Raw genomic sequence first — 13,501 nt, 5'->3', positions numbered from 1 at the left:
TTTTATTCGTTAGTCACACTGAATAAAAGTGCTGCGATGCACCTTAGAAAATTCCGTGCTCAGATTTGTTAAAAGTCAACTGAATAGTTTAGGTTCGCTTACCAAAGAGTAAACAAATAAAATGAATATTTGAATTTCTCTTTGTTTAAGTAAAATAGTTTTGTAAATGAATAATATGGTGTTTGGCATTGGAGAAATTTTTTTCATAAAAAAAAAATAAAGATTGTTGGAGATTTGGTAGGAATTTTTTTATCCCGGGTAAGTTACGAAAAAAGTGTTTGGTTAGCCAAAAAAATTTCAAAAAAATTAGGTTAATTTTACTGATGTTATGTTTGGTTGATTGTAAAGTATTGATGGAAACTAAAGCAAAATTACCAAAATACCCATAAAAGCACAGTGAAAGAATTCAAATTGGGTTTCGATATTTCGAAAAGGATTTCTTTTAGGGGGCGTTTGGTACATGTGAAATTTTTTTTTTACCAAGGAAATGTAATTACCAGTGATCTGCAGGGAAAGTGAGTTAGGTAGGAAAGTTAAAAAAAAGTTATTTGGTTGGGTAAAATATTATCAAGCAAATTGATTAAAGTTTTTGAAGTCTATGTTTGGTTAAGGATAGAATATTGATTGGTAAATGATATAAAATTACAAAAGTAATCCCTTATTAATTTTTTAATATCAATACAAATATTTTTATTGACACGTAAAATATTCATATTTATATTTTTATCGTCGGTTCTAAAAAAATTGATTAAAAAATAATTAATTAAGAAGTAGGCAGTGATAATCATATTCATCACAATGCTAGAGAATAATAGTATGTATAAGTTAGAAAATGTCCCACTATGACAAAAGAACCCAATAAAAAAAATTAAAAAAAAAAACAAAGAATGACCACAATTTCAACCATATATGTTGTTGTCATGGTCAAGAAGAAATGGTAGACGGCAGAAGCAAAGGCACGAAATGAAATCTTAGTGGAGCTCGGTGGGTGGCGTCAAAATGTCGATTCCAAAAGCGTGTGTGGCGAAGGTGAGTGCAAGAGGGAAAATGGTGGTGGAACTGGTGGGAGCTTTTCTCATTCTCCGTTTAGGTCCTTGAAGCTCTCCATCCGCATCTTGCAAAGTTCCCTTCTTTTTCCCTAATGGTCGTTCTTCTCTTTCCAATGCCTTATTTGTGGTTGTAGTTCTTGCTGATCTCCACCCTCCAAGTACCAATCGTCGGACTTTTTTCACAATTGTTAGAACGGTGGTATCGAACGATACACCGATTTTACGATATTACCCGTTGATCCCACACAATCTCAGTGGAGAACAATTTTATCTACGATTTGAATCGCTGGAATGAAGAAAATTGTAGGATCTTGTGATCCAACGATATTATTCACGATCTTGATAACCTTGGTAGCTTCTCTGCAAGTATGAATATCATTAACATGAACGTAAGACTGAGGGGTATTTTGGTCTCAAAATGTTATATTCAGATTCTGAGTTAATGAGAAAATAATTACCATCGTCTGGGTGGGATTCTTTTTTAGGTGTGTGTAGTTGAAAAGGAGAATGATGGTGAAATAATTTTGCCAGGATTTTGTTCACTTTCCTCGTATCAAACATGGAAAATGAATTTTCCCCACCCCCACTTTTTCATCATTTCAACTAAAATCTCCATATCAAACAGCCCTTAAAAACAATGGGAATGAATCCTCTTTCGTGGAAAAGTGGTCATGTGATAATGTTATTTGATCACAATACTCATTGATGATGAGATAAAAGAGAAAAAAGTGTAAAATTTTCAAATGAGTGATTGGTCAAATAATATAACCATTTTTTCACATGAGAGGATTCAAATCCAAAAACAGTGAATTTGGATCCTCTTATGTGGAAGATTGATTATGTGATCCTATTAATTAATCACAATCACTCGTTAAAAAATCATACACTTATTGATGATGAGATAAGAGAGAGAAAAGTGTGTGATTTTTCAATTAGTAGTTGTGATCAAATAATATGACCACTTTTCCACGTGAGAGATTCAAATCTAAAACAATACATATATCTCCAGTTGGTAAATGGACTTTAGTTTGTCAGGTTCTTGTGGTTGATGAAATTATGGGTTCAATTCTTACAAGAAACATTTTAAGGTTGTGAAAATTATTATGCTCCAAGCCATAAAGAGATTAGTCTCATGGGTGGAGATACTCGAGTTTACTAATATATATATATATATATATGTATATATAGGGCTTAACATTTCTACAGCAGCCGTAGATAGTGCTATCTACCGCTGACACAGAAAAGTGGACCCCACGGCTTTTTTTTTTTAAAAAAAAAAAAAAACTCAGGATCCGTTGCCGTATCCTAGGATTCGGACACGGATCCTTGCTTGCTGTAAGTACAGCAGCTGCAGAAATCATTTTGCCATATATATATATATATATATATATATATATATATATATATATATATAATGAAAACAGCTTTCGTAAGTTGCTCTTCATATTTGTTATTTATTTTGGGAAAAACTACTCTTATGCATCATAAGAGTAGTTTTATCTCTTACACACTCGTCGAAAATCGAGACACTCTTTTTTCTTTCTTTTTTTTTCTTTAAATGACGGGTCACATCACATGTGTGTCTACAACATAAGAGAAGATCTCTCATGCAACATAAGATTAAATGAGCCCATTTATTTTTTAGACCAATTTTTATTTAAAAAAATGTTAAACGTATGCCATGGAAGAGAAATAATTGTTGTGAAAGTAAATACAAAAATTAAATCCTATATATAAATTTAAACTATAATATTAAAATGTTATAAAATAACTATTTATATACAATTTATTAATTAAGATTTATTGGGAACTACTTTTTGCATTTGCCCCACTATATGTTGATATAGATCAGCGTTTTAAAAACCATCTCGAACTCGCCAGGTCGACCCTGGTCTCGGCAATCTGGTGGGTTCCTCAGTCCGAGCAATCATTTGAACTGGTTCTACAATTAACTTGGTTTGGACCGGTTGATCCGACCGAGACTCGGGAGCTCTGTGACCCGGGTTAGACCTGTTGACTCTCTTTTTTTCTTTTTCTTTTTCTTTTTGGTAAATATTTTTTTTATTGCTGAAAACTTTTGAATTAAATCATACTTATATTTTATGGTAAATATGATTAAAAAGTAGGGAAAAGTGTTTGTCCTTTTAAATGACATAACTTGTGTCATTTCACTCTCACAAATAGTGGGACCCACACCTTTATTTTTTTTGTCTACCCTCTCTTCTCTATAATCTATTTCTTTCTCTCACTTAAAATGATACAACTTTACATTCTTTAAAATGACACACACTTTTCCTTAAAAAGTAAGGTGAAAATAAGAAAGTTTTTTGGATTAGTGCAGTTTGTTTATGTAATTTAGTTGCATCTTATAATGATCTCAAGAAGTTAAGTGGGCATAAATACTAATGGTCTCATCTCAACGGTGAACACTTTTTCCTTAGGGCGTGTTTGGTGCATAGTATTCGATAAGGCCTGATAGTATAAGACCTGATAGTATAAGATCTGATTGTATAAGACCTGATTACATTTTAATACTTTCCAGTGTTTGGTATGGTATTGTATAAGATAATATCCTCCAATATTTTAAAAATTAATATATTAAAATTGAAATGTTATATTAATTATTGAGAATTATACTTGTAAGCAATATTAATACATCAACCCCTTTTCAGGCCTAATCCCACCCCCTTAGGCCTGATTAAGTTATACATCATTTTGATGTATTAAGGGATTATAAGCTTATACTATACGATGTCACACCAAACAACTGAAAATGTCATAACGTATAGTATAAGTTTATACTATAAAGCCTTATACATCACACTAAACAGACCCTTAGGGCAAGTTTGGTGCATAGTATAGGATAAGGCCTGATTGTATAAGACCTGATTGAATTTTAATACTATCCAGCGTTTGGTATGATATTGTATAAAATAATATATTGTATAAGATACTATCATCTAATATTTAGTAATGCACTGTAAAATACTATATAAGATAAATAATTTATATAATTCTTCAAAAAATGTCATATGATATTAATTTCTATAAAAATTTATTGATCAGTGTGTCCAAAAAATAAATTAATTTTATAAAAATAAAAATATTCAATATTTTAAATTTTAATATATTGAAAAAATAATTTTTATTTTAATATATTAATATTAAATAATATATTAATTTTTGAGAATTGCACTAGTCAACGATGTTAATACACTATCCCTTATCAGGCCTAATCCTTCTCCCTTAGTCCGGATTAAGTTATACATCATTTTGATGTATTAAGGCATTCTGTTGTATAAGCTTATACTATACGATGGTCACACCAAACAACTGAAAATGTCATAACATATAGTATAAACTTATACTATCAGGCCTTATACGTCACACCAAACATGCCCTTAGTGTATTTTTCATACCTACCATTTATTATCATGATTTAGTTTATATGTTATCTCCAGACACAAAAGGTGCGTTTAGCTTACATTGCAATTTTAATCAAATGTTAGGATATGATCTAGAGCTAGAAGCCTAGAAGTATATAGTATTTACTATCATTGAGAATCAATTTATTTTTTGAAGCTCATTAATAGTTTTCTTATGCAATTTTTTAATATAAGTAATATGTTAATATTTTTTTTAATATGTGAACAATAAATCTACTTGAAACCGATTGAATCAATGACCCAGTAAATCGACCGGTGCAAGTTTTAAAACGACACTCTAACTAAATGAGGTCTCTCTCTTTTTTTTTTTAACAAAAATTCCAAACATATTGGTCTTCAACTTGAGCCCAAGAACTTCTTCCAAAAAATCCTATTTCAAAGCAACCCAGCCCAAAACAAATTGGTCTAATGTTTAAACTTTAAATATGATGAAATTGCGACCCAAAAAAACAAATTTTTTTTTGATAAATTAAGGAAAAGGGTGAAGCTTCCATGATCCTATGATAACCAGGAATTAGGATTGTGGAGAGAAGAAAAGCAATAGAGAGTTCTGTGTCAGTTTGTAACTTCACTTGATTATTCTCAGTACCATTATCTCTTTTGTTGTTGGAACCCAACAGTAACACAACATTACACATTGCATATAGATCTGTTCCTTTTTGTCACTGTCAAGAAAATAATCCCTTCATTCACCACTCACCGTTCACAATCGCCAACGTCAGGTACCATCTTCTTCTTGCTTTCCATTCATTCTTTTATTCACAATTACACCTGATAGTGATGCACCATCTAATTGCTTCTCTACCACGATTTCTGTGATCTTAATCTCCATTGGGGTCTTACCCTCTTCTTTATCTCCCTTTCTTTTCCTCTTTTTTATCTTAAAGTTTTGGTTTTTAGGTTGAAACTTTTCAAGGAATTTATGGGGTAATTAGTTGTTATATGGATCAGTTTCTTGTATTGTTTTCGTTCTCAATTTAGCTGTTAATAACGTCTTACCATAACTCTCTCTCTCTGTGTTTGTGTGTGTGTGTGTGTGTGTGTGTGTGTGTGCATCTTTTCTGATTCTGTGCCCCTTAGTTATGCCAAAAAAGTCATCTTTTTCTTGTATTCCTTCTTTTTGTTATGCAATCGCAGTGATGACAACTTGAAGAAAGAATCAAATATGGAGGGTGATCTTCAAAAATCTCTATCTTTGCGCCTAAGTCGTAGAGGAGACCGAAGTAATCAAAACCCGCATACTAAAGGTGAGGAAGAACTGTTATCAATCGTTTTGGTTCTTAAATCTGTTGAGAATTTTTTTATTTTTTGTTTCTTTACTAGATGACGTAACAGTGAAGTAAATAGTTAATTTGGCTTTGGCAGATAAACTTTGTTTATTGGTGATGCAGATTTTGAAGTGGGCATATTTTCTTCAGGGAAGTTACCCCAAGATTACCCCATGAAGATTGTTTGGAAGAAAGGGTTTATTCGATTGGTTCTTGTAGCAGGAATCTTGTGGATGTTATTAATTCTTATTGCGTTGTTGTTCCATATATGGTCTTGTCAATCTTCTGTCTCCTTTTTATCAGGTTAGTAAAGTTCTTTGGAAATACAAGTATCTACAATCTGATTGAGAGATTTTGATGCAAATTTGATATGACTAGGAATATAGGATGGTTACTTGATAAGAGGTTCTATTATTAAAAGACATACTTTAAGGACAGGTTGTTCAACATAAACATTCTTTGTCTTTTATTTTCTTCACCAAAATTGTTAATATTATGTCATCAATTCTGAAAATACAGCAACTTTCTGCTTGACTTGCAGCTATGTGTAACAAAGATAGCAAGGTTTACACCATGTTAGACACTATGGGACTTGTATCAAAACCTCACAGTAAGATTATGGCGGTTTTTCCTCCATCCATTATTTTTAGACTTAAAATAATAACTTCTTTTTTTCTATATTAATGCTGCCTGTATTCATTAGGATGTCCAATTCCTGTTTCCAATGACCCTGATAAAATAATTGTCCCAAGGGGAAGAACTTCCAACAAAATTGTCAAAAAGTTATTGTATGTAATGGAAGATGAGGTTCCACGTAATGGATCTCAGTCTTCTCCTCTGTTTGGAGGCCATATAAGTTGGAAACAGAGGGAGGATAGTTTCAAACTAAATTCAAATATGAAGGTAAATTTATTACCATGATTTGGTTAAGTTCATTTAATTGCAATTGCCTCACAATTTTGTAAGATTTTGTTGTGGTTCCCACCATTAGTGAGTCATGTTTTCCTATGTGCTCCGCCCCTCAGGTGCACTGTGGATTTATCCAAGGTGGTGGTGCTGAAATGGATCCTGTGGACATCAAGTATGTTAAGAAATGCAAATTTGTTGTTGCATCTGGCATTTTTGATGGCTACGATTTACCTCATGAACCATCAAATATAAGCCTTCGCTCAAAGAATCTCTTTTGCTTTCTTATGGTGGTGGACGAGGTATCTCTGAAATTCATGCGGGAAAATGCTACTGTCAAAGTAGACAATGCTGGTGGAAAATGGGTGGGAATTTGGCGTCTGGTTCTTCTTAAGCATCCACCTTATGATGAACCAAGAAGGAACGGGAAGGTTCCTAAAATTTTAACCCACAGGTTGTTCCCTCAAGCACAGTATAGTATATGGATTGATGGTAAAATGGAGCTTGTAGTTGATCCATTGCTAATCCTTGAGAGGTACTTATATCTGATGTCACAGTATATTTATGCCTAGTCTTTCTGATAATATGAATCATTTTAAATCTGTTTCTATAGATAGATAGTTAAACTGCCATACTTTTGTTTCTCAGGAGAGTTTAGAAGGATAAGGGGAAAGCAAGCATTTGATTTTAAACTTGATATACTTCATATTGTTATCAGTAAATAACACAATAATCATTCCTGGGCATATGGTTTTGTAGGGCTCAATTCTATGGATGTCTTTTGTGTTCCCATTTTTCTCTTATATAGGCTTTTAGATATTTGCAATCATGAAGTTGATGCATTATTGAAGCAAAATATTGGTTTGGTACGGACTTGCTTTTCACTTGTGTTTATGGATTTTCTTTTGGTCAAACTATTGATTGGCTCTTGATATTGAGTTTTGAAAGTCACCCTTTATGAATTAGTTATACACTGACATTCCACCTCCCACTTCCCAAACAAATAAAAAATGGTACTTGAAACTGATAAAATTAATGCTTTCTACTGATAGCTTTTTTTCTTGATTCCTTGAGTTACTTCCCATGTGTTTATTTGCATTTGAACTTTGATGCCTTGTGTTTTATAATGTCATATCCAATTCCTTTGGAAACCACTAGTTCATACAATTGTACATACCACAAGGTATCCTTGTATCGAAAATTTAAAACGGAGATAACTTTAAAAGAGCATTTTTTATTTCAACCAACAGGAGAAACAAGAGTAAAACTATTGGCATGACCGCTGCTCCCATTGAGTTTCATTTTCATTGCTTACTAACTGCATCTGCATAGTTGTAAAAACTGTCATTCATGTCTGTGCCAGTCTTTCTGTTTGTCACGTAGGGGGATGGAGGATTTTCCATTTTGAAAACATCCAACACCAAAGGGGGCCAAGAGTATATCTTTTCTTGTATTTTATTAATGTTTCTTGCATTTTATTACTGTTTTATTGAGAGTAATGTATGCTTGTTTGGAAGAAAGACATTCTAGCTGGATTCAAAGCAAAATTGTTTTAAAAGCTTGTAGCTGAGACGCTTGTCTACAAATTATGGATATGCTTGATTTGTTAAAAAAATGTAGGACTGGATAGAGGATAAAACTCCATATGTTCTGTACGGATCCTGATTGTGATTTATATTGTAATGATTGCAACTTTGTAAAACTTTGCTATGCAGATACCTGTGGCGAGGGAAGCATACATTTGCCATTGCTCAACATAAGCATCATCGTAGTATATACGAGGAGGCTGATGCAAACAAGAGGCGAAAGCGATATGCACGACCCCTTATTGATCTCCACATGAAAATTTACTATTACGAGGGAATGAAGCCATGGAGTTCAAACAAAAAGACTATTAGTGGTAAGACAGGAAACTTTACTTTTTGGTTTTATATTTTATTTCTACTGTTAGATATCAATAATTTTGGTATGTCCTTCTGACTTCTGAGATGACAAATCCTTAGGAATTTTGCACTTGAGCCATGGTAAATCTCAAAATTATCGTGAAAAAGTAACCTTGTGCACTTCTCATGAAGGATTGTACTAGACTTAGAGGGAAAAAATAGCCTTTTCAGAACCCAGGAAACTTTTTTATTTCACCTTCTGCTATTTCAGGGAGATCTGAGAAGAAATGGATAGGCCACTCCCCTTTGTCTTCTACTAGTTATTGAAAACTGAAAGTGCGGGATTACTTCTATCCCACCCATATTGTTTGGTCACATTTTTGGAGTTTGAGTAGACCAGGTGAATTAAAATATAGGTAATAAAAAAAGAAAAGAATAGCACAGTTTTTGCTTTTAAATGTTGATATTGAAGAGGTTTAAAGCCAATCAGGTTGAAAAGAAAAAGTAAATTTAAATACACTCATTGCTTCAAAAGTAGGACCACTTCAATTTTTGTCTCATTTTTACTTTTTGTTACATCTTTCTTAATATTTTTCTTTTCCTTCAATTTTTCATTCTTTTAATTTGGGTTTATCATCCGTTAACCCCAACTAATAAGTGATGTTGATGTTGATGTTGATGTTCATATGGTATTTTTGTTACATTCCCTTGATAGCTTAAAACCAGTTTTGTCCTTACCTTGACCTTTAAGATTGGTGACCAAACCTTGAAGCCCATTCATTAAATCAAAGCTACTCCAGTTACTTTTATATTTGAAAATAAAACCTGTTAACCATTCCCTCTGTTAATTTTCTAATTTTGGTCGAATTTTTGCCATGAACATTATCTATTTTTTGTTTGAAGTAACATTGTGTCATTTTGGTTTCATAAATTCTGAGGCTTTTTCCATGAGAAATATATAGTCTTATAAAGTTATAAGATTCTGTCTCTTATGTTAGCAATATTCTAACTGGAGACTGTAGTATGAAATTAATTCCAACAATTCCTTGGGGACAAAATTGAGACTTGCTTCAAAGTGTATTTAGCCCAGAATTAAACTAGCAATTGAAGCCTGGTTCATTCACTGCTGATGTGACCTTGCACCCAGAACACGAATCACACAGCAGAACCTTCGTTGTCATCACAGCTAACCTTATCCTAGAAATTTGGAGATTTTTCTTTTTCTTTCTAATTCAGTAACATCATTTGTTTCAATATTTGATGACAAGACACATTGAGTCACTAATAAAATCACTCTCCATTAAATCATCCCGACTAGTGATGGTGGGGGTGAGGGCAAATGAATAATCCATATATGCAGTCTTACCCTTGCATATTTGCAAATAAGCTATTTTTTGGATTTGAACTTGTGACTCAGAGTCACAAAATAGCAACATTATCACCGTCCCAGCTCGCCCTCTTGCATTGAGTCACTTATAGCTGAACAAATTTCCGGCAGTATGAAGTTTTGGATGATTGTGAGGACAAAAATAGTATTCCTTCCTGTCAACAAATGGCCAGTGTTAGGTTCAGATGAAAGCTCACACTGAAGATGCCATATGAATATTAGCTTAACTATATTTCTCTGTTGGCTTCAATTGATCTGTATGTTATGCAAATGTGAATGTGGTCTGTGTAGGCTTGTACTAATGAACTGCATGTCAAGTACTTGTACATAGCAATGTTTGGTGATGTCATATCGTTACCTGTAATTTATGATATCTCAGATGTCCCAGAGGGAGCCGTCATCATTCGGGAACATACTGCCATAAATAACTTGTTTAGCTGCTTGTGGTTCAATGAAGTTCACCTCTTCACACCCAGAGATCAACTGAGTTTTGGCTATGTTGCATACAGACTAGGAGACTCTTTCAAATTCTTCATGTTTCCCAACTGTGAATACAATTCACTGTTTGTGTTGCATCCTCACACAAGAGAGCACTCTTCTCCCATAGAATGGGTTAAAGAGTTGGATCAACTTAAGAATAGCAATCTAAAAGAAAGTAGGGGGGGATTAGGCTTGTTTACCCCATATCCAGGGAATCTTGATTCAGTTGTTCTACCACATGTAACAAGAACATCAAAAGCAGGCTGATATTTTGTTTATTGTTTTAACATATTCATTTTGTTTTAACATATTTACCAAGGATTCCTTGATGTTAATTTTCCTTAATCTTAGTGAAAGTATAGTTAAAGCTCTTCCAAGTTTATTTTGAGAGTATAAAAACAAAGATCTATTTTGCTTTCTAACTCTTCCTCTGAGTTTCTCGTAACTGGAATTGTGATTGTGAAAGAGTCAAATCTCCTTATGGTGTTGAAAAATGATAAACTCACTAAACATGATGACTAATCCTTTTCCGCGAGTCTTGGAGACATAACAGATAATGGTAATAATAATGGAATGGTAGAACACGTAGTACTTGGGATTTCTTTTAAGGGTACGGGTCTGATTAAATATTGATTTGAGGATATTTTTTCTTCAATGTTTGTATCACAATCTATGAATTTTGACTATGGATGTGTTAAATAGTTGCTTGTTAAGCTAATGTTTTCTCTCTAGTTTTCAAAATGTTGTTAATATCTACTACGCCTTGGTTATCAAAATTAATAACTTTTTACTTACAATTTTTATCAGACAAATATCTAACTTAATAACTTAATGGGAAAAGTGTGTGTCATTTTAAAGGATGTAAAGTTGTGTCATTTTAAGAGAGAGAAAGAGATAGATAAAGGAAGAGAGAGAGTTGACAAAAAAATTAAGGTGTGGGTCCCACCTCTTTGTGAGAGTGAAAGAATATAAGTTGTGTCATTTAAAAGGATAAACATTTTTCCCTAACTTAATATCTATTTTTCAAATATCTATTTATTTTTCATCACTCAGATAAATTATTCAAACCAATGTTATTAAACTCGGCCTGGTTATTGACCCGGTCGAGGTACTGGGTTACTGGTTTAACCAGTGGGTCACTGGTTCAACCGCATGACCCGGTAAGTATATGTAAATTTACAATTTATATTAAAAAAACTATAAACATACTTAAATACTTGTAAAAAAATATACCAATTTCAAATATTTTAATATGAAAATAATAAATTATGTAACATCCCCAGCCTCGAGCAGGTTAACATACATATGATACTTAACAGAAATAGCGGAAGACTTAAATTTACGAAAATACGAGCTAACTTTTTCTTTTTCCCTTTTAATTCTCCTTAGGCGTAAACGAAAATCGGACAGAGTAACCTCGGTAAGTCGGACAACTGGGAATCTTCCAATCCCACTCTCAAGAATTCTTGATAGACAGTTTAAACAATATATATATATCCAGAAGTACCAGTCATGCAAATATACTCAGATACCCATCCATGGGCGCATGCAGAACTTGGCTCCGTGCCACTAATCTAATAGCATGCAATCCAATACATAACATAATTGAATACTACATAGTCATATCAACATGCCTGAATACACAAATGTACATGCATCGAATATGAACACTATACAACAATACATCTTTTCCAAAAATACGTCTAAAATAAATAGTAGCCTCCAGCCACCTAGAACTCCACATCCTCATACTAGTACCTCTAGCCCCGGTTAGTGTCCTTGTCCCATGAGGCTCTTCAATTAACTGTGTTCCTGAAATCATATCCCCAAATGGGGTTAGAGACGAATCTCTAGTAAACTCCAGGTTTATGGAAAACTCTCCATACCCTGGGCTCACCTCCTGCATGACAATCAGATACATAATATACAAAACATCATATAAGCAATTATCATAACTGAACAAAGCATATATATATATATGGGTTAGGATCATTTTACACCAGTGTAAGTTACACTCTTAATATTGTCCGCTGATTCCACTTATATCTAATGGTTCAAATTTTTTAGTAATGTGAGTCATTCGATACAAGTGGATCAATGGTCAAGATTGAGTGTAAGACTTCTAACTCTTACACTGGTGTAAGAATATCCTGCCTCTATATATATATATATATATATCTTATCAAAGACATACGCAGTCATTCCCAAGGGATGACCCCAAGCGGAAATCAACGCACGTAACAAATATCATTTACAACATCATCACAATACTTACATCAGAACAAAACATGTTATATTAGAGACGTACGCAATCGTTCCCAAGGGATAACCCCAAGCGAAAATCAACGTACGTAACAAATATCATTTACAAAATCATCATACATATCACATAAAACATGTCATATAATCAAATATCATAACTAAACAAAACATATACACATATCTTATTAGAGACGTACGCAGTTATTCCCAAGGGATGACCCCAAGCGAAAATCAATGTACGTGTTCTCCAAGGGAGTACCCCAAGCGGAGACAACAACATATCAGATATGTACACAGTCAATCCCTAGGGATGACCCCAACCAAAACATATCTTCACTGAGCAAAACATATATACAAATCTTATCAGAGGCGTACGCAGTCATTCCCAAAGGAGGACCCCAAGCGGAAATCAACGCACGTGTTCCCAAGGGAGGACCCCAAGCAGAACTAGAACATATCAGAGGCGTACGCAGTCATTCCTAAGGGAAGACCCCAAGCGGAAATCAACGCACGTGTTCCCAAGGGAGGACCTCAAGCGGAACCAGAACATATCAGAGGTGTGCACCGTCAATCTCAGAGGAACCCAAGAAGACATCAGTGTACCATACAAGTCAATCCCAGCCAAAGATCAATACAGAAATCATATCAGAACAAGTCATATAACAAATGTGTACACAGTCAATCCCAGGGGAGGACCCCAAGTGAGAATCAGTGTACGTGTTCTCAAGGGTGGACCCCAAGCGGAACTCAACAAAACATATCATATTAACACATATCAAAGTAAACCCATCAAAACAAAACATATTATATTATCATATAG

At 33.7% G+C, this 13,501-nt stretch overlaps 1 protein-coding gene across 3 annotated transcripts; it reads left to right on the top strand.

The window, feature by feature from the left end:
* Positions 1 to 5,009: 5,009 nt before the first annotated feature.
* On the top strand, positions 5,010 to 10,785 carry LOC133300561 (probable hexosyltransferase MUCI70). 3 transcript variants are annotated; one of them, XM_061500120.1, is made up of 8 exons: positions 5,010 to 5,217; positions 5,633 to 5,742; positions 5,887 to 6,066; positions 6,305 to 6,373; positions 6,467 to 6,666; positions 6,789 to 7,204; positions 8,385 to 8,569; positions 10,319 to 10,785. In XM_061500120.1, exons 2-8 carry the CDS (start codon positions 5,661 to 5,663, stop codon positions 10,684 to 10,686), a joined length of 1,500 nt encoding a protein of 499 aa, XP_061356104.1. In that variant the 5' UTR covers positions 5,010 to 5,217; positions 5,633 to 5,660; the 3' UTR covers positions 10,687 to 10,785. The 3 variants fall into 3 exon arrangements, with proteins under 3 accessions (XP_061356104.1, XP_061356105.1, XP_061356106.1); XM_061500121.1 differs by lacking the exon at positions 5,010 to 5,217 and having other exon boundaries at positions 5,284 to 5,742; XM_061500122.1 differs by lacking the exon at positions 5,010 to 5,217 and having other exon boundaries at positions 5,630 to 5,742; positions 5,861 to 6,066.
* Positions 10,786 to 13,501: the final 2,716 nt, after the last annotated feature.

Source organism: Gastrolobium bilobum, unplaced genomic scaffold (assembly GCF_033153095.1).
Source record: "Gastrolobium bilobum isolate Gb01-03AN ecotype WA unplaced genomic scaffold, APGP_CSIRO_Gbil_v1 utg22006, whole genome shotgun sequence".
In the NCBI taxonomy this organism is placed as follows: domain Eukaryota; kingdom Viridiplantae; phylum Streptophyta; class Magnoliopsida; order Fabales; family Fabaceae; genus Gastrolobium; species Gastrolobium bilobum.
The sequence above is the reverse complement of the archived record's forward strand: the minus strand, read 5'-3'. Positions and strand labels throughout refer to the sequence as shown.

Bases quoted from the DNA above. Each gene is read 5' to 3' on its own strand.
- LOC133300561 (XM_061500120.1), top strand. From the start codon at position 5,661: ATGGAGGGTGATCTTCAAAAATCTCTATCTTTGCGCCTAAGTCGTAGA. The intron at 7,205-8,384 runs GTACTTATATCT...TTTGCTATGCAG, and splicing joins CCATTGCTAATCCTTGAGAG to ATACCTGTGGCGAGGGAAGC. The intron at 8,570-10,318 runs GTAAGACAGGAA...ATGATATCTCAG, and splicing joins AAACAAAAAGACTATTAGTG to ATGTCCCAGAGGGAGCCGTC.